Genomic DNA, 26,083 nt, shown 5'->3' on the forward strand with positions numbered 1-26,083 from the left:
TGGGTCTCAGATGCCCCATGGGTAAATGCAGGTGATAGTGTGTAATATATTTGATGGTTAATAGAAACACATGTGAAATGGTTTTAAACATTTTAGTTATAATGATCTATAAAATATTATTCACATACAATATAGACTAACTTTCTATAAGACCAACTTTCTGAAAGACCAGGTTTCTTGTGTTGAATTCACTATTATGAGAATGGCTATTACATAACTACTAAGAATAATCGGTTGGCGGTGGCTGGGCCCCACTAATTTTACACCTTTTCAGGAGACAGGAACCAGTGTAGTCCTTCTACATTTTCATATCATTTGTCCACTATTTTGTAAAACTATAGATAATAATCTAAAATTGGCTTTCCTCAAGTCCTCTTATATCCTGCATCAACATTTCACACTAATAACTTGATTAATTTGATTGCTAACTCATTGCTGTCAGTCGTTTAATTTTTCAAGCCACTGGCTTCACACACATGAGTGTGGATGGCACAACACAAGACAGCACGCAAATGAGTTTCAAATTCTGGAGGAGTCATCAGGCTGTGTGTACACACCAGTGAGCACCCCAACCCACATTGCTTCCCTGTCATGTTCTTTTACTTCTTAATGCACCTCTACACGTGACAAAATGGAGGATGAATCAACCAACAGATGGCTCTGTCTCAATGGCTGCATCACAGGATGCATCGTTAACTTCATGTCTGTGCTACACGAGGAATGCTGGCTTGACTGTGGGCATCTGGCTAGCGGCTCCTCTGGGGTTTGTCACTTGCGCAATCCAAACATCTCAGCTGTGTTTTCAGTTCCCTGGTGTCCACTCTGGCATGGAAAGGCACTCGTGGGCCAACCCAATCCTCTTGTCAATTTTGTGAGCCACTAGAAGAGTACTCTTAAACCCTAAAACCCTATTATCTGCACTGACTTCCTCCTTTCATATAAATTGATTGATTTGTCAAAATTTTTTTTTCTTTTTAGTTTTGATTAACAATATTTCAACTTCATTTCATAATAAAATTCAGGACGATTGTGAAACAGAAGGGACTTCGTCTCAACTTCTGTGAAATAGAAGATCAAAATGAGAGGGCGCATACATGGAGTAATAACTACACAATGAGGCCACTACGAAAGGCAATCACAGGTTTTGTGCTTTTGTATTTTTAGACAAAAATGACAGCTTATGCACAGTTTTTAGACTCACCTTCCTAATTTATGATATAAAGACAAGTCCTAACAGATTAAATGTGTAAAAAGTATATATGTGGAAGAATTTGTTGAACTTCTGAGCTTAGTAATTTATTTATGAAGCTCCTGTAGCCCCTTGGATGTCACAGAAAAGTTTGTTAAAAACAATGGACACCAGTGAAATATATATTTGCAACATGGTGCAGTATACAAAATACACAAAAGTGGGAGAAAGAAGGAAGACAGGATCAAATGAAATCAGGTAAGACATCAGTTGTTGTTTGTGTAAATTACTGATCTGATACACATGAATTGTATATTCAATTTTTTGTGATGATTTTAAATAACAAACAACACAACTGCTTCAATGGTTTGCATCAAAAACCATTTACTCCTTACAGATGTGTGTGATACATCTCCTCTTAAGGCCCAGGGTGTACTAGATGTGGATGAGTCATTCTGAGATAGGGACTGAAGGGACACTGGCTGACAAAAGCATATTTTTCTCAAACTAGTTGGGATAGTCAAGAGACCAAATCAAAACACAGAAGTATGTTTAAAACTTCTGCCTGATTAGGGCACAGGTCGTATTTTATCTCATTCTCTTGGTCAAAGCAAGTCACACAATCAAGTCCAACATTAATGAGGTGGAAACTTCTGTGATGGTGTGGGAAAAATAGATACTACTTGATGATAATATAATATATGCACAATTTGTTTTCTGTACTGTTATACAGAAATATTAACTTTCCTTTCTTCTGTTCACAAAATGTATTTACATCTGATCCAGTGAAGACTTCTTCCTCCCCTCAAAATTTCATGCTTTAACAATATCATAATTAAAGTCTGAAATATTTGGATAATCTTTACATCATATCTTCTGTAACCTGGAATAGGGCAAGATATTCTCCTTCAATTGTAGGTTTCTGGCCACCTGTATCTAGGCCCAATGTCAATCATAAATTTTAGGTTTTCCTCCAGGAAGCTACCTGGTTATGGAATAGGTGTAAGGGAAAAGTAAATATTTCTGAACAGTATCATGACCTACCTCAAATGACTAAGTGTGCTGCAATTGTGGAACTCAGGGGGCAAAAGTTTCAAGAGGTATTCTAAGAGAAAAAAAAAATATTTCCTTTAATACACCCTTCTTTAGTTCCTGAGATAATTTTCTGCATTTCATTCAGTATCCCCTTAGTTCTAGCTTGCTTTGCTAAAAAATTTGTTGTGAAAAAGAAAACTGGGAATCATACAGTATAAATTACAGAAATTGTAGGCGATAGATTCTTATTCTTTTATTATATAGAATACACAGAAGAGATTACTTTAAATGGAGTAATCACGCAGGATTCAGGATTACATTCAGGACCGCAAAAGTAGCATTTTTAGTTCTTTGTGAAATTTTAATTCTTAATTAAAAACCTTCACTTTTGTGTAATTAGTAAGAAGGGGAAAAGGGAATCAAAACTACATAGAAATTCAAGTGTTGAGACTTATGATTACTTGTTCTTTATTAGTTGAATACAGTTAATTAATATTGCTTCATTTGTAAATAAAATATTAAGAAAGAAAAGAGAAATATAAATATGAAAAACAACAGAAAATGTATGTCGGATAGCATTTTATAAAGAAAAAATCTAAGAAGATTATGTGGAGTTAAAAGGTATGTTAATAAACCTCTTAATAACAGCATTACTCACTAAAATATCAATCAAAAAGGTAAAAGATATGACTATAAATCGTATGCAATCAGAGCTATAATAATCTTGGCATGATTTTTGTCATTATTGACCAGAATTATTTTTATGCTAATAAGTTTTTCAAAAGATGGTAATAAAAGAAGAGCAATACAGATAACTAGAAATAGAGAGGATTTTTTTTTATTTCATGATTTTTCTTTTACTCATATTTATATGATCTTCATTTATTTTTTTAAAAGGGTTTCAATTTTTATAACGACTTTGGTTCAATTTAGCAACCATTTATGTAACCTATACCATGGGGAAGACTGCATGAAAACAAAAGTGGCCCTTTAATATATTGATATTAGTCCACAGGGGAGAATATGTCTATTGTAGCTTGTCTTTGAAGAAACAAACTAACTCAGTTTAAACAAACCTGTGCAAATTTTAAAAGTAATAATCAGTGTTACAATAAAGTAGCCATCCTTCTAATAACTATTTTGACTAAGTAAATGGCTGTTCCTTTCCCTGCCAGCTCACTAAAATGCTCAATGTATTGGATCCAGCATCATGAAATGACACTGCCTGGAGAGTGCCCTGCAGTAGCCTATTTTATTTCATAACCTACTCAGCAGAAATGAGTTCCGTGGCTGCTGGCCACAGTGCGTATACTGACGCCATGACTTGGCACCACGGAACCTCCATTTCACTTAATTTAAACATGCCTCTTCTCCAGCTACACTTCAGTAAATGCTCAAGTCTTTCCAAAAGTGAAGCTAGAAATAGCCTTGCGATGCCTCATTGAATATCCATGTGGTGGTTCGGAGTTCATGACTACATAGGACATTTTACGTTATTCTTTTACTCTATTAAAAAGAGTATTGGAAATATATCTTTTCAAGGTCTCTTTCAGCTTCATTTCAACCTCTCTCTGTTGCTCTCCCTCCTCAGTCTGTTCTGCAAAGTACAGAAATCTTTCAGAACCACAGAAGCTTGGCTCCGCTCACATCTTACTTAATAGCGATGGTTACCCTATCTATAAGAGAGGGCCTTGCCTTTGTCTCCACATCACTTAGCAGAGTAAGCCAGCTGAAGTTTGTGCAGTACAGTGCTTAAGATGCCACTTGGTATGTAGCAGGTGTTTTCCCTTTTGTACCCCCAAGTGTTACAATTCTTGTTCCTTTTCATCTGGCCTCACCTCTCCCTCTGTTTGCCCCTCAGGGCTGGCTTCATGACTGGGCCTGGTCATGTGTCTGGAGGGCAGCAGAGACTTGAACCCCACTGTGCTGTACATGGTTCTGGGTGGAAAAGCTCAAGTTAACAATGGGCACAACATCCTTGGCGCTCCTGGGTTGTTGTGATAGGAGAAAGCTGTGTCTTACATAATGAAATGTTGGGAAAGGCTAGCCACACTATGAAATGGCTCTGATTATACTGCCTTGGTGCTGCTGAGACACTACAGGGGTAGTGCATTTGGAAATTTAGTTCAGCGAGGGAAGCAAAATTAAGACCAATGATCAGTAACTTACATCAATCAGATATTGTCAACAAAATTTCTACCCCATCTGTCTACTACTAGTCCTATTATACTTAGTAGGTGTTCTTTAAAATGACCCATATTATTCACTATTTAATGACTTTTTCAAGAACCAATATCTGTAAGATCATATTTTTGAGATTTTAATTATTTCCTATTGAACATAAAATAAACATATAACTATTTGTCTTAGCCTTTTGAGGCTGCTATAACAAAAATACCTCAAACTGGATAATTTTTAAATAATAGAAATTTACTCCTGACAGTTCTGAAGCCTGGAAAACCCAACATCAGTATGTTAAAAGATTTAGTGTCTAATGAGGGCCTCACATTTTGGAAATACTGCCATACCTTTATCCAGAATTGACCAATGGCTGTGTAACTGGCTGAAGAATTAGGAGCCATGAAGTAAAAAAAAAAAAAAAAAAAAAAAAAAAAAATCTACAGTCTTGGGAAATAGTGATTAGTGGAAACTCCAGTATTACCACTTCTGTAGCACAGGAGGGCACATTCCTTTATGTTTTGTTTTGAAACTTAATATTCTTTACAATTTCTTTTTGTCAGATTGACAAAAAGTTTATGTTACAGTGTATGTTTGAGTGTGTATGTTACAGGATATACAGCGATGTATATATTACATGGTGTGGAATGACTGAACCAATCTAATTGACATATTCACTACCTCAATCCTTTATCATTTATTTCTCCTGTCTGACCATTACTTTATGCCACTTGAACAACATCTCCCCCTTTTCTCCCACCCCCTAGCATCTGTTAACCAACATTCTACTCTCTGCTCCTGAGTTGGATGATTTTATATTCCACATATAAGTGAGAAATGCAATTTTTTTTTTCTGTCTGTGCTGGCCTTATTTCTCTTAACATATGAGAAGGCCTATTGTTGAGAGGTGGATGATACTATGTTTATAGCACAGATTCTAGAATCTAATTTACTGGGTTCAAATATCAACTGGCACCCTTGACCTTGGGCAAGCTGCTTAATAATTTTTTTGCCTCAGTTCCCTTTCTTTAAAATAGGGACAACAGTAGCGACATAAGATATTTTTGAGGATGAAGTGGATCAATACATATAACCTTTCAGAACAGTGCTTGGCACTTAGTAAGTATGAATCGTTATTACTGTGTGTGTATAATTTAAGTAATTAACCAATTAATTAGTTAATTAATTTTATATTGAGGATTGAACCAGGCCTTGTTGATGCTACGCCAGCACTCTACTCCTGAATTACATTCTCAGCATTTTTAAATAAAAATTTTATTTTGAGACAGGGTGTTACTAAGTTGCGCAGGCTTGCCTCAAACTTACAGTCTTTCTGCCTCAGCCTCCCAAGTAGCAGGAGTTATAGGTGAACACCCATATGCTCAGGCTTGATATAGTTATTCTTCTAAGAGATAAATGGACAAATCAATCCAGAGTCACCACAAACATCATCATGAAAACATAATTTTAGTTTTGATGGTTTAGTAAAACATTAAAAGAAATACTTTAAACACTTTTATTTTGACTAATATTATTTGCCTTCATTTCATAAAGATTAGGTTGCTTCTGGTAACATTTTGTGTATTCTATTTTCTTCCCTAAAGTGCTAATGAAAAGGTTTAATATTGAAAATTCTATTATTTATTGCTTTACATTGTAACTTAAAACAATAAATCTATCAAGGTTTAAAAACTTGAGTCAATAAATTATTGTCTATATTCCAGCTACAACTTTTCAAGACATGTAAAGCAGAATACACAATATTTTAATTCTTTGGTGATATAGTAAATAATGATATTCCAAATTATATCATTTACACAATGAGTCAATAGAGCATTAATGTTTTAAGATACTAGAATAAAGAAAGAAATTCACTATTCTAAGGCTTTTAGTTAATTAGGCACATTTATGTTAATGCAAGAAAACAAACCATGCCTTATTTTTTTAATTTAAAGAAAATAAATAAGTTACTCAGTGTGATAAAAAATATATGGGTCCTCATTGTAGTGCTTCACCTTCATTCTGTGGCAGATGTGAGAGGTCCCTCTGTGAGTGCAAGGTGAGTTTTTGCCAGATAACTGTCAACTATTTTCTATCCGATTACTTATTTTCTAAGAAGGGTCTTAGGCAAAAAGAAAGCAGAATTTAGAATATATGCTTGTCCTTTCTGGGGCATGAAACCTCAAGATGCGATGGCTTGTTGTTAAACAACTAGCTTTTTTTTTTTTTCTATCTCTGGTATAATTTTTCTGTCTTTTCTGTCCTGTTGAAAACATGTTTTCAATGCTTGCTATCTTTGATGGGGAACTCATGAAGTAGTGGTTGTTTGCAGACTATACATCTGAATTTTGAATTTATGCAATAGCTGCAGGAGAGAAGGTAATGTCACTCAAAGGAGAGGCAATAAGCAGTACTGTAATCCCTTCACCTTTAAGCTCTAGGAGTGGTCCCATATGATGTCTTGGGACAAAGTGAGGTGCATCAGCATCTATCACTGGAAGATTGGAAGGGGCTGAAACAAAATTTCCTCACTGAAGACTCTGAGAAGAAACTTCACTAAATTTAGTAATATTGGCCTTGAGTTGGAAAAAGATGGTTCTGGTTTGGGTGACCTTATCTTCTAGTTAAGAAGGTAAAATATACACATGTGAGCAGCTAAGTAATTTGTGAGATATTTAAAGAAAGAAAGGTAATGGCTTGAGATGACTTTTTTGAGGAAGGTAGAATCCATGTTTTGGACAGGAACAACCAAAGAGTCAGGCATTATAAGGATGGGGAAATTGTACATGGGTGTAGCAAGGTAAGAAAACACTAAAAAAGATGGCCAGTTACCCAGCTGGTGGTGCTGGCTGATTTATAAAAGTAGGATATGGAAATGAAGGTAGAAAAATAAAGAGGGTCAGATTTTAGTGGCCCTTGAATGAAAAACAGAGAACATCAAGCTTAATTCTATTGTTCATAGTTAGAATTGAAAGCTATATGAGCCAAAGAATATGTAAAAAAACCTGTGCATTTTTTAAAATAAAAGCTTGTGAAGGTGTCCTTATGCCTAAAGTTTTCTTCTACTTTTGTCTTATACTCTCTGCAAGTATATTTATTTTAATGGGAGAAAATTAAGAAATTAAAATACTAAATATATGAGAACTCTATATGTTGGGTGAAACAATGTTTTGATGAACATAGGATGACAAGTGGCTGTTCTAAGACTGGAAAAGAACAAAGACTAAATCCTAGTTAACTCTTTGGATTGGTGAAAGCATGCATGCATTTAAATTTTTCCTCTTATCATCTATGAACATCAAGAGTTATTTTATGCTGCTTAAGGGTTAATAAATATCAGTCATCAGAAATAGTATGAGCATTTTTTTTAAAAAAATAGCAGACTCTGTCATACATGCAACCATCTGAATGTATTCCACTTACAGTAAATTAGGTGTTCCAAGCAGGTTCCCTAACAAAACTTATTGAAGATAGCATTTAGTTGCTATGACAACCTAGAAGAGCAATTGAAAACTAGAACATTAAAGGTGAGATAGGAAAGACAGACAAATAGCTCCTATTTATCTAAATGTTATTCCTTTTTAATTTTTATGAATTCAGGGAGGAATCCTAATCTAGTGTTCCAAAATGAATAGTTTTTTCTTTAAAATCATATACATTTAGGGTGTCCAGTTACATTTGCATCATCTGCTGGTTATTAAATAGACAAATCAATTGTCTACATTTTTTTTTTCCGAATCTCAAAAATGTTCTTTATCTATTTCAACTTTGGGTAGCATTTAGACGGTTTCCTCAGGATATTAGAGCTGTTTATTGATTGAAACTTTGGTTTCCAAAGCATATTTAGAATCTCTAACATTATCATCTAAGAAGGTCAGTGATCCTTGAGTATCTGTGGGAGGTTGGTTCCAGAAGCCCCATAGGTATCAAAATCTACAGATGCTCAAGGGTTATGTATAAAATGGTGTATTATTTGCCTATAATTTATGCATATATATTCTCTTGTATATGTGAAATCATCAATTATATCTAGGTTACTTATAATTTCTAATACAATGTAAATACTATGTTAATGGTTTCTATACTTTATTATTTAGGGAAAAATGACATGAAAAACAGACCAGATTTTTTTCCAAACATTTTTTGGTCTGCTCTTGGTTGAACTAATAAGTGCAAAATCCAGGGATATGGAGAACAGACTATACATCTGAATTTTGAATTAATACCCACTCCATCTCAGAAAAAAAAGTACCTACCAAGTGAAGTGAGGGTGACAGCAATTTCTCCAGAAGAGAAAGAGAACGTGCACCTAAGCTCCTGGAATGCAAGAGACATGGATTGTGCTTGAAATTCTCCCACTGGCAAGCCTGTCATCCTTTGGTGTAAGCACAGGCAACTAAGGTTTCTAAGGATTCTTCTGAGCCACTTAAGTCTTCTTTCATCTTGGCACCAGGAGTAACAGCATATGAAGGAGGGCAAAATTTCCTTCCTGTGCCAGTTGTAGTTCTTAGTGAAGATGCTTCCCGGTTTTCCACCACCCTCACTTCAATCTTTAGAGCAGAAAAGAATAACCACCAAATCCAGCTGCAGATGAGAGTAAAAAGAATGAATGAATTCAAAGATTCACACATGTATTTATTTGATACATATTTATGTTATTATTAAATAAACTTTAATAGTATTATATATTCCTTTTGAAATAGATATTAACTATATTTGATGTTTATTTTTTATGTTTGAAATAATTAATAGGTATTCCCTACCTACTGTTCTTTTATTAAAATTTATAAAAAATCTAAATCTGTATATTTGTCTAATCAACACTTTATTTACCAATAAAGGTGGGGAATAAAAACATCTACCAGTAGGGAGTAATACCAGTTTAGACTTTATAATCTAGTGCAGAGAGACAAACATTAAATAAGTATACCCACGATTTTAACAGAATAAGTGCAATATCTTCTCAGCAAATATTGCTGATGAATGAGTAACAGATACCATTATAGAAAGAAACTGGGGGAGGGAAAGCAAAGGGGACTTGGAATATGTGGTTGGTGAAGTCATTTCTGCAGATTCAAGCAGAGGCAGGACAATCTCTGCTTTCTTTAGGATCATCCTAAAGCTTCTCAGCAGCCTGGACTTGAGTTAGAGGAAATTGTGTAGCATCTGGGATGTGGCATCAGGTTTTTAGTGTCCCTTATGTTTTAGAATAAGCCATGTGAAGCCATGTGGTCACATGAAAGCAACAGGAGGGCTTCTGCAGCTAAGTGATGAAATCTCTCAGGGTATTGATATTGAGGTAACCTCTGTTCTCTATTTTGTTCCCATTTAAATGTCTTTCAAAAGTCTTTTAGAATCACATGTGAATGAATACCCTCAGAGATGGGTCTGAGTCCACAATGATTGTCCTTCTCTTGAATCAAGAATTTTATATATATTTTATAATTTCTGTAATTCTTAACTCTACATATATTTAAAATTTAAAACATTATTTCTGATTTTTTAGTATAAGATTCAATGACTCCTATGATTAAACATAGGAAATATTTGGCTAATACTTTCATGATGATTTTTTTCTCTCTCATTTTCTTTAAAGCTCTTGAAAATTAAGGATACCTTATGACATGTTTGTGTCCACTCTTTGTAAAGAAATATAATACCATAAATTCCTTATGTAACATGGTCAATTAATTTTTTTCATGTACAAAAGATTTGGCAATAAAATGCACTTAATTTTGCTATTTTCCTCCTTTCTGTTCAGATTTATTTTAAAGGAGTTTCTGTTGAATGCTGAATATTTATCTACAAGTTAACTGACAGTGAGTTCCCTATTTCCAAAATTTCCATTTTGTTTTTCTGCAATATATACATGGATTTGGCATGCTAGTTATTTATGCTTAGAAACAGTGTATTAAAAAGTAGCAAAGTGATAGATGTATATCCAGAAGGATATTCAAATTGATTTTCTTTTCCTAATGCCCCTTTCCCCCCAAATTCCCTCTAACTTTATATATCATCCCACATAACTGGGTTTATTGTTATGATGTATGGTTTTGGATTTACTATTTTCTACTCGATACATTTGAAAAAAAAAGAATATTTGTGAATACCAATAAGATGTAGTTTATGTTTTTTAGGATGTTAGTTATTCTTTCTCTTTAAAATCTTTCTTTTAGTAAATGGAATACATTTATAGAAAATAATCTAGGTTAATCAAATATTCATCTATATCTTTATGATATCTTAGTTGGATTATCTTTCACTCAACTTGGCATTTAGATTTATTTTGCTTTGGATTTTCTGTTTATGTGACATCTGTGAAATATTGTTGATCTGTTACAGAAATGACATAGAAATTGTTCTAGGACTCCTATTTTCTGAGTAAATTGGAAATCAAATAAATTATAAATTGGCATCATCTTTTTTATAGAAAGAAATGTGAGGAAGGAAGGAAGGAAGGGAGTGAGGTAGGAAAAGGGAAGGGAGGATAAGAAGGAAGGAGGGAGGTAGAAGGAAGGAAATAGAAAGGGAGGGAAGTGGAGTCAGGGGAAGGGAAGAGAGAAATGAAGAAAGGAAGATCTCAGGCTTTCCTAATATTTTAGTCAACTTTTTTTTGCCACTGTGACCAAAAGACCTGACAAAGACAAAGAGGAGGAGGAAAAGTTTATTTTAAACTCAAGTTTCAGAGGTCTCAGTCCATACATGGTTGACTCTGCTGCTTTGTGCCTAAGGTAAAGAAGAACACCAGAAGGATTTAGAGAAGAAAGCAGCTCACCACAGGGCAACAGGAAGCAAAGAGAGCTCTGCTCACCAGGTCAAAATACACACCCAAGGGCACTCCCACAGTCACCTACTTCCTCCAGTCACACCCTACCTGCCTATAGTTACCATCCAGTTAATCCCTGTTGGTGGATCAATCATTGGATTAAAATTCACTGATCAGTTTAAAGCTCTCATAATCCAATCATTACACCTCTACAGTTTCTTGCTTTGTCCCACACATAAGCTTGGGGGAGATGCTTCTTATGTAAAGCAGAACACCTAACTTTAGAGAAATGGAATTATAAAGCTTAAAAGGACATCAGAAATAATCAAGCCTAATAATTCCCATCTTCTTAGAGTATGAAGGCTTATTTTTAACATACTTTTTTTTTCATGACTCCAAATAATATTAAGTGCTCTTTCAGAAAATGTTGATAAAAATATGTGCAAAGCAATTTCATGAATTTAGTGACATTTTAAAATCAAAGTATATTTCATTAGAATCATAGGATCTACATACGTTTGTGGAATTAGTGTTTATATGCAGAAAACATGTGACATTCTGGATGGAAACAAAAAGGTTTAGGATTTGAAAAAGTTTTGAAATATAGTAATATAGTAACAGAGTTTCTGGGGCAGACTGTTGTCCACTTGGTGAGCACAGAACTTTTTTAAATCACTTTTTCATATTTTAAAAGTAAAACAAAGAGAAGAAGAAACTTGTCAAAGATGGCACCTAAAAATTTGGATTTATATTTGTGCAAGTCAAGTGATCTTTCCAAAACCACCCTCATATAAAGTTTGTCAGTAAAGTACCTAGTAACTAAGATCAGAAACTTTAAGTAAAGATAACTTTAGCTTATATATTTTTTTAAATGTGTGATTATCTCAATGTGGTTGCTTGCATTAATGTATTATATTTAGGCCAGATTTAGTAAGTAAGCTACAGTTAAAGTAAAAATATTGACTTATGCTAGATAGGTAATATTGGTAATTTATTGAATTGTTTTATATTAATAAAGAATCAAAGAAAATAATAATTTACTAAGTGAACTTTTAGTTAAAAATTCACATATATGATTCTTCAGAACTGATCAACTATATTCCTGTTCATAGAGATCTATAAATATTTTTTACTTATTACCTGAATGGCCACAGCATATAAAAGACTTACTGGTTACTAAATTTAAATTTCAAGTTATAGATAAACAGCTTTTGTACTGTGTATAATTCCTCATTGCATTTCTAACATCACTATGAGCAATAGAGAATTCCTAGTTAGCTCGTGAAGGTTTAGGCATCTGCCATTATCAGGAACAGTGGGACTGGCTCCTGAATGAGGTAGGTCATGCATTGTACAGCACAGACATGTTTTGAAAAGAACAAGAGAATCTCAGGGGAATTTAACTGTCTGCACATCCTTGCATTTGAGCTAGTTATATGCCTGCATAGATGCTAAGATGTCTGTAAAAATTCGAGAGGAAAAAGTTTAAATTCAATGCTCTTTTCCTGTAAGTTTTGATAAACCATTACCTAGAACAACAACAACAACAAAAGAGATTTTTGCTTTCTGCTGTAGTTGTTATATAGTAACGTTTTATTTTTAAACTTTCAAATATTTGTTTTGCTATGTACTGGCAATATCATGGATAGTGCTTAGGAGAATCATTAATCATCATAAAATGAAGTGTGACAGAATGAAAAAAAATAATATTAATTTTTGATGACATTTCAAGTATATGAATATAAAATTATGATAATTTGTGCATTTTAACAAATTCTTTATAGACCATTGTACATATGAATGAACCTTTATGTGAATGAGGCTGAGGCTACTGTGTAAAGGTGTCCAAAGAGAAGCCACTGGATGCAAATCAAAGCCTAGAATTCAGGCTCACTGGGGGTTGCAAACATCTGAAAGTGAATGGGGAGAGTAAAGAAGCAAATTATATTTTAGGTACCCAGATTCCATAGTATGCTATTAAAGGCACTGATGCTAACTTTCATATTTCATGATTTTAAATACTGTTGCTCTATTGATGTAACAAAGTGTCTGGGAATTCAATGATCAACTCAGTCTGAGATTACTTTGGGGCCATCTTTACTGAGGTCACCTTTCTATTTCTGGGCATGGAGAGAGATGGATTATAGGTGTTGAATTGTTGTTGTATTTGTTGGCATAATCAGTTTGACATTCTCATTTGAAAATTTCTTTTGTATTATTATTATTTTGTTTTTTTAATTTTACTGGGCAGAGAGCTTCTCCTTGAGGGGGTGCTTCTCTCCTGGTTGCCAGTCACATGGCGTTGTTGTATCTTGACTTCAGCTGACCTGGGTCCTAGCTCCAGGCATAGACAATTTCTTACAAACACTGGGGTCTCTTGCTTGCCCTTAAGGAAGTCCTTCATCTTATGATTGATCTGCACACAATTCTGATACTTATACTTTTTTTTTTTGGCTCTTTTGAAACTAATTTACTTTTTTTTTTTTGGGGGGGGGGTGCTTGAGATTGAACCCAGGGCCTTGTGCATGCAAAGCAAGCACCCTATCAACTGAGCTATAGGCCCAGCCTGAAACTAATTTACATTTTCTATCAGAAAGCCATTGTCTCCTATGATCCATCATGCATCCACAGTGGGGAATGAAAAAAAAAAAATCATTTACTTATAAGATCATTTGCTGACAAAAAGCAAATATTTGTTGCTTTTTGCCCACTTTAATAACTTCAAAACATTGTTTAAAAATGAAAATTTGAGCACATGCCTGTAATCTCAGCAGCTCAGGAGGCTGAGATGGGAGGATCAGGAATTCAAAGCCAGTCTCAGCAAAAGCGAGACACTAAGCAACTCAGTAAGACTCTGTTTCTAAATAAAATACAAAATAGGACTGGGGATGTGGCTCAGTGGTCAAGTGCATCTGAGTTCAATCCCCAGTACCAAAAGAAAAAAAAAAGAAGAAAAGAAAATTTGGGGCAAGTTTTAAATTTATAATCCCTACTATGCTGTATGGTGGGAAAAAGCTATCAAGGGAATTCCTCCTGTGCTCTCCAAAAAGAGTATCCAATACTTTTAAATTCTACACGTAAGACTACTCAAACCAGTCTTCCAGTCTCCCAAAATTTAATGATGAGCCACCCAGATGGTTTTTAGTGACGGAGACTCTTGCTTATCTGGTTATTCAGACCCCTTTAAAACATCATATTTAAAAAGAGTATTTTTCCTAAATCAAGCAGCTACCAGAATGACTGTTGAGCAGCCTTAGGTAAGGGGTGTGGCCACCTTAAACTGATATAATTCCAGCCTAAAACATCCAAATCTACATTTTAGGAAATTTGTGCAGCCATATTGAGGAGTCAGTTATTCCTACAATATGCCGTACTAAATTGAAATACTAAAATTATGAGGTGGCTTTCCCAATAATGGTTTCAAGGATTTGGTGGATTTTAAAGCATCATTGAAATTAAAGGCAATAGAAGTTTACGGATATACGGAAATCATATCCAGGGTTTGTTTTGCAAACTACTGGTATTCCTTCCCAAAGACAGACATTTCATAATAGGTCTGGGTTACACACAAGTATCTGGGAGTTAGATGACATGAAAGAGGAAAGTAAGTCCAAATCAGAATCCTAGTTCTACAGGCATCTGGAGAAGATAATGAGGTCATAAGCCAATGGAGATCGTGTTTAACCTTAAGTGCTACACAAGAGTGCCCTTAAATGTATATCCAAATGAATTCCTAATTCCTCTATGCTAACATTACACTTAATTTGCTCTTGTGGGATAGGTATTGCTTTTTTAATCATATAGACATTATTTTATTGCATTTCTTTCTCTACACTGGACTGGGAGCCCCTGGAGGACAGCTCCTTGATCATAGCCAGCACAGTGATCCTCTTTGACATGGTTTCCAAGGCTGAAATACACCTCTACTGCCCTCAGACTTTGTCAGTTTTCCATTTTCTGTGCAAAACACCAACAGTGTGTGTTTCTTGTGGACATCTAGATTATAGTGAGACTCATAGGAACTCTACAAGGCAGATTTACTAATTGCTTATGGCCCAGTAATAATTAATATATTTACAGGTAATACAAGGAAACATTAAGTGATAGGGTGCATATAGTTGTAATTATTTTGGAATTCTACTTTCTTAAGTAGAGTGGTTTTAATAATATTTAAAATCCTTCCAAGGGCTAAATTTTTGGATTCTACAAGATTTGTGCTTACTGTGGCAGTGGCAGTTCCATTTTTCCAAGAAAACAATACTACAAATATTTATACTATTCTAAAGACTGATGAAAATCAAAGAAGGTGAGTCGTTAGAGGAAGGTGTACTACCTATTAAGACGAAAGAATTTTATTTAATAAATTCTGGTGCATTTAAGCAACATAATGGGAAAATACTCATTCTAGTAAAGCTCATTTTGAGAGCATTTTCAGGGCTCATACCATGGACTAGATACAGATAAAACTCTCATGAATTTTTCTCCAATACACCAGGAAACTGGTAGAACAATCCTTGGGTAGACTGGTACGGTAAATGCTGGTCAAGCCCTTTATAGGTCCTAAAATGAGCCTTATTAGTAATGTAAACCCTAGGTCACAGATTATTGCAAAGAAATCCAAGAAATTCCCAAGAAGTGAGAATATTTATTTTGTCTTCATGGCTTTCACCAGTTGCAAAAAGTGAGACCAAAATCATTTGGGAAAACCATGTTTCCAATATTCTTTTCAATTTGCTTCTGTGGCAATTTAGTCAAACAACCTGCTTGGAAATAAGCTATTTGCAGAGCCGAGGTGGGGGAAAACCTGCCACAGTATATAATTCACTGAGTAGGTTTTGGCTCCCACTCTGCCAATCCATTTTAAATAGTGGCTACTGCCCTGCATCTAGCAATACATATGATCAAGCAATTTAGCATAAAAAGAGAAAGGCCCCACGACTTGGCATCGTTGTGGACATTTATCTTTGAGAAAAACAAATGGATCCAACTTTTGCCAGAGTTTAATAGCAAAGCTGTCACATTTTACACAAATGAGTATCCAGTCTGTTAGCGAATGGCAAGAGGGAATGGGGAGGAGGGGAGAGAAGGAGTGGGACTGCTGACTGGACTGTTTTCAAAGTGGCTCCAGTTTTTAGGGGAGGGGCTGCGGATGCTCCGCTGGCAGGAGAGACGAAGTAGTTAAAAATTATTACTAGCTAGGGGCCGGAACCTCGGGATGTGGGTATATAAGACCGGGCTTCCAGCGCAGAGCCGCTGCTGCTGCTGTGAGAGCCGCTATCGGAGCGCAGGGGTTCAGCCGCTCAGTATCTAGAGGCCAAGGAGAGAAGCAGGGGTAACTGTCGGGTCCAAAGTGGGGTTCCCGCTTCACCTCTGGAACAGATACACGACCTCCTAACTTCTGTCCCCTAACCCCCAAACGCGCACCCCTGAAGTTCTGCGCTCTAGTTCAGCACACTCGCGCGTGGAACAGACACGCCTGGCGGCAGGTCCTTGCCCAGGGCGATGCCTGCAAGAGCCCTGGCGGCTGGGTTCAGGCGGAGGGATTAGGACCCAGCAGGGAGACAGGAAGGCTGCGGAGTTAGAACCGCCCGCCGCACCACGGGCGGAGGCTGCCTGGGCTCCACGCACACCTGCTGCTGCCGCTTTGCCGCGATGATCCGGGTGGTCTCACTGTTCCTTGGTGCCGCGCTCCTCTGCAGCCACGGAGCCTTCTGCCGCCGGGTGGTCAGCGGTGAGTCAGGGGGCCGCCAGCCAAACGGACTGCATGGGACAAGGGACCATGAGGCACCGTGGGCAGCACGTCCCAGGGTGGAGCCGGTCTCAAAGGTTGGAAACCTGTACGGGGTCGGGGATCGGAAAGAGGTGGGGGAAAATGGATGGTTTTATTCTTACTCTTTTTCTTCCAAACACATAGGAAAAAAGTTTAATTTTTTTTCTTAGTGTCTAGCCCAGAAGCTGCGGAGCAAACTCTTGCTAAATAATGAAAGGTAGACTCTTTTGCAGGAGTGATTTCCACTTTCTTTGTAAGACAGTTGACCACAAGGCAGGGTTGGGCACCTGCAAAAGGGGCGGGGTAGGGTGGAGGCCCGTGGATCCTGGAAACTGAGGAGCTACCACAGAAATGCCACCCCCTGTTGGCCTGACTCCACTTCAGTTCCCTCACCATATTCACAGGGGTGATTTCTGAGACCAGACCAGTTCTGTGCTGGTCGCTCACGGATGCCTGTGCAAAGCAGCCTTTGTTCTCAGCAGGCCAGGCAAGGAATGAGGGACAGGTTGTTCTGCACAGACGCCTTTCCTTTGCACACCCCTTTCCAAGTTAAAGGCCTCAGAAAATTAAGTCAGCTGGAGTTGGATTGAGGTGTATTTGGTAACCACTGCAGGTTCGTGCATACAGAAGGTATAAAATTAAGTTTGTCAAATTAGTGCAAGGGAAATAGATAAAATTGGCAAGCTTCCCAGCTTTATCTCTGATTTTTCTTTTTCGACGTTCACTGTCTTGTTGAGCTATTTATATGTCATATAAATAGCTCCCTTCCATTTTTTTTTTGAAAAAGACTAAAAAAAAAAAATGTAGATTCTTAGTGGCTAGGATGATGTGAATAGGGCCCTACTTGAAGGTTGAACATAGCCATGTTGGTAATTGTAGAATTACCTTGGTAATTGTAGAATTACCTTGCTGTGCTTATTAAAGCAATAAACATTTGTTGGATGCACATGGGTATGTATTTTAAGGGTGAAAGGGCCTTTTTTTTTCTTTTTACATAAAAAGGACTTACCTCCCTTTTCATATCTTGTGCATCTGTACAACAGGTGTCACTAGATGTCGAGATAGATGACAGCAACTTAATCACTTGTGAAGCCGGACCTGTAGAACATGGCACATTAAACTTAATTGTTACCGATCTTCCCTTCAGCAATGAGTGTTGTTTCACAATGACAGAATATAATTCTGGAAAGTGTGCTTATCAATCACTCTCCATTAACTCTTTTTCAGGAAGTGCAGAAGCTATGGTATTAGATCCCTCCCCCAATTTTTGCTGAGAATAAAAAGTTCACTGGAAGGAACTACCTAACAGTTTAAATTAAATATTTGCCTGTCTCAACAAGAAAATTTCATGCAAATGAATGAGTATCAGAGACCATGCTTTGAGCATGAGGTGTTTTTTAAACAAATAGAAACACTTTCTTGACTTAAAAAATAATTTTTGATGTGTTCTTTTTTACATGCCTTAAAATTTAAAGGAAGGAAAAAGATTCCTAAAGTAAAAATAAAACTTAATGAAATTGCTGACAAAAAGTTTATACTGTGTTCTTTCGGTACATAAATAATTCCAAACCTTAACTCTATTTTCCTATTAAGAATTTATAGGCATCTTGAAGGTGACATCTGGAAAATTTCTAATTAACTGAACATGATCTATTTGATTTAATATAAATGATGATGTTTACTTGATATTAAGACAATTACTTGGTTATGTTTTTCTTATGTGTAATTAGATTGTCTTTAGTCATAAAATTCACATTTGAAATTTAAACATCTGTAAATTGATTTGTGACTTTCATGCTTTGACAATTTGTTTTCCAAAAGATAAACTTCAGCCATAATGAGTTGAGCAGAGAGCAGCCAAATGCTTGTCATCTTTGAAGCAGGGTTTCCTAACAGGTCTGCTGGTATGCCTTGACCTTCTCATGCCACTGGGACCATTAACTAAATCTCTTCTAAAGTGTCTGAGGAGAACTGAAGAAGCCTCTTTGGGGCCATTTTTTGGAACATACATCATATGAAATAAAGTTTCTATTTATTAAATTTCAATAAAATACTTCATAATTTCTAGGTAGTACACTAAAATATCCCTCAAAAAAGACTCTCACAAAATAATTCTTCATAGATATTTGTTAGTTTAATATTAAAGATATTCAATAATATACTTTCCAATAGTATTAAATACATTATTTTTAAAGTTCAGAACATTATTTAAAAATAAGATGAAATTATTTTAGTAAACAAATACCATTTAAAACAACTTCATCATTATATTCTACCCATAAGATTTAGTAGCATAGAAGAGTGATAAGGAACTATTTTAATTCATGAATAAACTATATATATATATATATGTAACTGTGGTGATAGTAATTAAAGAGTATTTGTGGATTTATGTTCTAAGTGAGGAAGTATTTTGAGGAACTTAGACATGGGCTGATTTCTTACTAGACACAGATGTGTAGAGAATATTTGTGGGGGATAAATTCATTTAATTTTGTAATGTTACTAGTAAGTAGTAACATCTTTAAAACAAAGGTAAGAGAATTTTACCTGTGCTGCATGGATACATATGAAAAACGAGGCTGAAAATTTGGGTCTCTAAGTTGCCAGAATATGTTTAAGAACAAGTAACATTTTTAAACATTTTAAGTATTTTGAAATAATGCATTTATTTATTTATTTAACTTATACTTTCTCTTTTCTGTGCACACAACATTGGTTCCTAGCCTGCTTATGCTTCAACATGGCATTAAGTGTATTTTATGGCACCTCCAGATTTCTCCCAAATACTTTAAAGTTATTAGTTTAATCTTATTACAACTGCCATATCATTTATTTCAGAGACTGGGTGATTTAGAAACTTCTATTTCTATCATGCAGATAACATAGAGTATTGCAAATTCATTGTTGGTGAGAAGAATACTATAGGTTAGCATAATAGTAAGGGAGATACAAGAGAACTACTGGGTGTATCTCAGCCTGTGCAACAATTTCATGACATCATCAAAAGCAAAAAAAAAAAAAAAAAAAAAAAAAAGATGACCATGCAGTTTCCAAATATGCAATTACTTTAAGTATCTCTTGGACAGGGAGGGAAAAAATTAATTTCATTACTAGTCATTTAATAAACTACCCATTTATCAAAATCATTATTCCTTAACTGCCGTTTGTCATAATTTTATAGTTTTAGTTTTGCCACTTTTTCCTAAAGATGGGAATTCCTATACATTCATGTTAGAAAAGAGGCAGTAACAGATAAAGAGATACAGAGGGTAATCCAGCTGATGCTTTGCCAATAATTTTTACTCTTTCCAACTGCCTTTTGTGCCAGGCAGTTGCACACAGTGGATGGGTGTACACAGCTGTGAGGCAAGATTGCTTCTCTCACCATTTTAGCATATCATTGAAAATCTAACACAAAATATAACTTGGCGAGTTACTTTATTTTGGGAATACATTTAGTTTGGGTCTAATTTGTTTTGTTTAGCATATAAAAGGGCTAGATTAAACTTCATTAAGTACATATATGGTTTGAAAAGTCTGAGACAACATGTATTCCAATATTAACTCTGGTCTAAATTCACTAAAAGTAAATTCAAAGGCTACTTAGAAACAAGTTCTTAATGCACAAACCCTTCCACCCAGTAATATTAACACCCAGTAATCAATAATTACTCCCTGTAATCAATAATTGATCAATGCTAGTGATTACAATAGATAACATGCACAATGTGTGGCTTTGTATCCTCAGTATCTTTGTTCATGAAATATTTCATTGGTATCTTTTGTTTGAGACAAATATGGAGACAACATCAAAATCAGGTTAAATGAATTGCAGAGCCTGAAAGGTGGTTTAAACCCTTGCTTTGACACTTGTGATGTGTGGGAAATTGGGAAAATCATTAAACTTCTCTGCCTCCTTTGTCTCATTTTTAAAATGATGAAAACACCTACATCATAGGTGTGCCCGGAGAATTAAATGGTTTCAAACACAGTTGTGCAAATTGTGATGTGCTCAGAAATGCATATCAAGAAGAGGGGAACAAAGATTGGTAAGTGCTGTGCCTAAAGAGGAAGCTTCCTAGAGACGAAGGAAACACTTCCTGGTTGAACATGTGGTAAGGGGGACTTCTTAGCCATCCAGCGTGAGGAGAGATCATGTTTTCCTAATTTATCCAATTACATGGATTGAGATGGAAGTGAGGTACTGCACTCTAAATTATTGATAAATGGCAGGATGTGGTTATTATGTTATTTATACAAAACTCATAAATACTCTGATTTCTTTTTAGGAAAGAAAACTCAGGCCAGGAAAATTTAAGTAATTCCAATACCCATAACCCATGTGTACATTGGAAACTTGTTCTTTCTGATTGGAAGAGTGGACTCTTCAGTCACACTGTTACATAATTTCCTTTATTACTCTAATCTCTATTTCAAATAACAGGATTTTGGAAAAAAACAAAAACAAAAACAAAAACAAAACAAACAGTAAGTCTCATCCCTTTCTCAGAAAGCTTGTAGTATTTCCCAGCTGCAGAATCAGGGCTTGCTTTTGCCACCAGCATCCATAAAATGACCCATGACTGCAGATTTGATTTTATATGAGTATGGTCTCCATCTGTAGTGCACTCTGTAACTAAGTGCATTATAAAATATCTGATGCAAAAACAAAAGTTTCTATAATAAAATGTTTTACTTAAAATAAAAATTCTTAAGGGATTGGTGTACTGAGACCTAAAAGCAGAACACTTAAGCTTAATAGCATTCCCTTTCTCTTTAGTTAAAAAATATTGGCATGTTTCTCAGAGGTCATGCTATCCAGTACATTGTAATATCAATATTGATTTTAGTGAGATTTTGAAGAAGGTAGGAAGGAATTATGAAAAATTATTTTATAGAATTCTATTGAAATGTCCAAAGTTCAGTGCTGTTTTATATAGCTTTTTCGTAATTAGAGATAATGCATAATTAAAAGTAAGAATTTGTAATATGTCTTCTATGTTTTGATTGAACAAATATGATCTAAATTCAATACTTACCTAACACTTATAGTATTTGATTATAGCGTGGGACATAAGAAAAGTTTTGCCACCTTCACAATTACTGTATATTCAACTATAAGAAAATAAATAATAAAAGAAAAATAAAATTAGCTAATTGATCCTTTCTATTCTGAAAGAAAAAAACAAATGCCATGACTTCATGACTTTGGCCTTGCTTTTTACATCATTCCCCAAAGAACTTCAAAGCTCTGCCAATATTTAGCTCTACAGGAATTTTCATAACTAAGGAAAAACACAAGGCCATCTATTAATGGTAATAGTAGCAGAATTTTAATTGTGAGTGATAGGAATGTTTATTTTAGAAGCCATGACTAAGAATTATCTCCAAATAAAAGTATGTGTATGTATGTGTGTGTGTATATATGTGCAAATAATATTTCAGTACAGAAAAACTTAATTGTATACTTCTTAGATTTAAACTGTATTAATCTCCTGGTGTGTATTCAGAGTATGTTAATGAAAATGAGTGCAATGACACTATCTTGGATTTTATTTTTTTCCATATACTTTTAAAAACTTGGGTGGAAGCTCTTTTGTCTGTCTCTTATATATAATCCCATAATTAAAGAATTTTCCCAACTACAGATACTGGGTTACAGTTATTTAGAGTTAGTATAAAGGTAATCTTAGTATAATAAAAAACACACTATAATCATTCTAAGAATACTTACCTTTCCCATAAAATATCAATGGAAGGTTTTAGTTGAATATTCATTTGAAAGTAAGAGACAGGGGAATTCTCCATGTGATCTCACAGAAAGAAGGAGGTAATCATAATTGTTCTCTAGGAAGATTAGCATTTACAGAAGTGGGAAAGTTGCTTCCAGAATATCTGCATTAACAGAAGGTTTCTGGGAATTAGGACAACATTTGTTTCCCAGCTGTTGGAGTTCCACAGTGATAGCAGCCAAATGGGATCAGTTGAAATGCAGCAAGAGGTTCAGAAGCTTCTGCTTCTGCTGATTTTGCTGCAACTTGGACAAAATTTGCACAATAAGGTAGAAATCAGTAGTAAAATAGAACTGGATATAAAGAAATTCACAGTGTCAGCTTTAACTGATTATATGTAAACCATAAAAAATTGTGTAATGTATCCATAATTTCCTGGAAATTGCCTTGCTAGTGGTTTTTTATTTCAAAACCTGAAGGCACAGTTAATATTTAGTCAATACCATTTAGAGTTCATATATCTGTTCCCATTTAAAATTGGCTACTATCTTTATCCCCTGTGGGTCCCTTTTCTGTGCAGCCATCACAATCTCCACTTCTTCATCCAGGACTCATGTACCATTCCATTATCCACAACCAAAGACTGCCTGCTGCAAAGAGTGTCAAGGCTCGCTGTTGTCCAGAGTCCATGTGGTATTAGTTGTCAATTATTTTAAATATATTACCTGTCTATACAGTTAATTATTATTATTATTTTTTTTCTATAAATTAACAGTACTGTTAGGAGTTTCCATATGATACTTAAAGCTGTCCTCTGCATTTTATTAGAACTGCTGTCTTAATTTTACAAATGAATTGATTCTCATCACTATTTTTGTATCCTCATCACTGGTTAATCATTCTGGCACTTGTTTTTTAATATATCACAGGAAATCAGTTGTGATTTTTAGCATATAAATCATAGCCAGGCATCTCCTGATATATGCTGGCTTTGTTACAAATAAATACAATTTGCTCATTAAAACATCTGACTTTTCTGTTTTTTTTTTAATTTGAAATCTTTTTGACATCTTATAAAATAATCTTCTTGGAAAATTTAACATTTCAAAAGTTTGGAATCAAATCCAAGTTTTGAAAGTTCTTGGATTAAAAAGTTAGACAAATTGGAAACTCAAGGGAATGTAGTTAAGACATATTTGGAGACTCAGAAATATGTAAAGAATGTAGCAGATGAAAATAAACACAGATTGCTCTTAAAATACGAGCATAAAAATATGGGCTCAATAGCACAATGGGAACAACCATTTTAAACAATGAAATCATCACAAAAACTAATAATGTATAAGGATAAATTTTAAAACAATATTTATATTAGAGTCAACCATTGGAACTTCCATTATCTCATCTAAAAGATTATTTATTTTCAGACCAAAGCCTGAAGCTTCCTGCTGAAGTCTCTTTTACTTGTTTCCCAAGGTCATTCATATTTAGCATGATATTTTTTGTTAACAGTGAGTTTAGCCAGTCTGTTAATTTGTTCATATTTTTCAGTATGGTGTTGCTGTTTCCAGATCACAGTTAATAAGACAAAGGAGAAAACGGGCTGTCTTGCTGGCATTGCTGGAATCATTATTTTATGTTCTCAGCTTGTGTCAAGATTCTGAGTGCTTGTCACTCTGACACTGTTGTGAGATTAATGGCCTTCTGCTGATTTCTGCTCCCTTCTGTCTGAGTGTTATCATAGGTCATTAATTGCTGATTCTGGGGAGCTGGGTGGATATGATACACTTGCTCAGTGTGCTGTACTGTAATTAAGAGTATAAATTTTGAAAGCTGTATGATTTTTACAAGTATTGAAGTATGTAACACCCTCTAAACCCAAACTACTGATAGTTTAGATAAATAGTCAAAAAAGGCCTTCAAACCCAACAAGAGTAATGTTTATGCAGATGAACTGTAAGAAAGTAGTAAAAATATCTTAATTGATTAGAAAAATATTTTGACTTAGTTTTACATAAAATACTAAATGGTCTATTTTACAGGACCCAAAACATCAGAACAGGACTAAGAGTTTACAAAGTTAACAATGGAGGTTAGAGATGAACATTAAACACCAAGGAAAACCAAAACAAGAAAGCATGATCTTTCTGGAGATTGTCTTTATAATCTTGGCACTATATGTTTGGTGGTGAAAGATAAGGGAAACATGAGCAGTAGAATAATTGGAATTCTGTTGCTGGTGAAGTTAGATAAATCCTGTCTACTGTGATGTTCTTTTACATATGGCTTGAATGTGACCCAATAGGATCATTCCTAATTGCAGTTATGCCACCAATTAAAAAAATATTCTGCCTAATATGTATGTGAAATTCTATTTTAAATATGTTTATTTTAAGCAAAATCTTGTTGCTTCTGTATTTACAACTTCATAGATGTTTTTACCAGAAGTAAATTTATGATGTCATAAAATAAAGTTTGAGAAAAAGGTGATGTTCCATTGAGAAATTTCAAGAGTCATCTTGAACTGCTGTGTAGTTCTGGATAACAAAACAAATGTATTCAAAAATATATAATGCCTTTTAAAGTCAGTAGATTTTGGGATAGGTGATTAAGTGCAGTGCTAAAACTTACAAATGGCTTTAATATACAAGTAAAAAATAAAGAATACATTTTAAACTTTCCTTGAAAACTTTGAATATTGTTTTTTATGTATAGATTTTGAACATTTGCCTGACCCTGATATTTATTCCTAAAAATTTGTAATAGAATCTGAAATAATTAATACAATTAATTTAGAATTAATTTTAATATAATTTTAAATTAAGGAATGTTTTTAAAATGCAGGGCTACTATGTTCAAACTAAAAAAGAACTAACTTTGGTTTAATGAAATGTTCTTTAGGTTAAATTTTAAGAAATCATTGGTATTTACTATATGTTTCATGTAGAAATAGATCCTCTACAATGGTAAATAATTTGTTCTCAAGTCTGTCAAATATTTATCACCTTATCGCTTTTTGGGCTAATTATTTTTAACTGTCTTCAAATGACAAGTTTGTTCAAATTTCAGCCTGTCCTTATCTCCAATCAAATTAACAGAAAGGCTATAATTAGAAATTTGAGATCTGTTACTAGCCTATTGATTTCATTATTTCTTCATTCTTTCTGCTTTTTAAGCCATTTATATTTTTTGTAATATTTAAAAAAATTAAGTACTCAGTTCTCTAAGTTCAAATTTGGGAGTTTTCACTGAGAATTTATTAATCTTAGATTTTTCATAAAGTCAAAGAAAATGTTGGCATAGGGATTGAAGTTCACATACAACATGTCAAAAACCAGAAAATACTCAGTGAATTGACAATGAGTGATTCCCCCCCCCCCCACACACACACGCAGCTACTCACGTAGTCA

At 34.7% G+C, this 26,083-nt stretch overlaps 1 protein-coding gene across 3 annotated transcripts in view; it reads left to right on the forward strand.

Moving 5' to 3' along the window:
- Positions 1 to 26,083, forward strand: part of Chodl (chondrolectin) — a 353,866-nt gene that overhangs the window by 315,520 nt on the left and 12,263 nt on the right. The window contains exon 1 of one of the 3 annotated variants that reach the window (XM_048803527.1): positions 16,381 to 16,899. The exons of 1 other annotated variant lie outside the window; for it this stretch is intronic. In XM_048803527.1, coding sequence (XP_048659484.1) covers positions 16,821 to 16,899 — 79 coding nt within the window. In that variant the 5' untranslated portion in view covers positions 16,381 to 16,820. Of the gene's footprint in view, positions 1 to 16,380; positions 16,900 to 26,083 lie in introns of those variants that run through there. One more of the 3 variants, XM_015478658.2, reaches the window with a different exon arrangement.

This window comes from Marmota marmota, unplaced genomic scaffold, assembly GCF_001458135.2.
Source record: "Marmota marmota marmota unplaced genomic scaffold, marMar, whole genome shotgun sequence".
Lineage (NCBI taxonomy): Eukaryota > Metazoa > Chordata > Mammalia > Rodentia > Sciuridae > Marmota > Marmota marmota.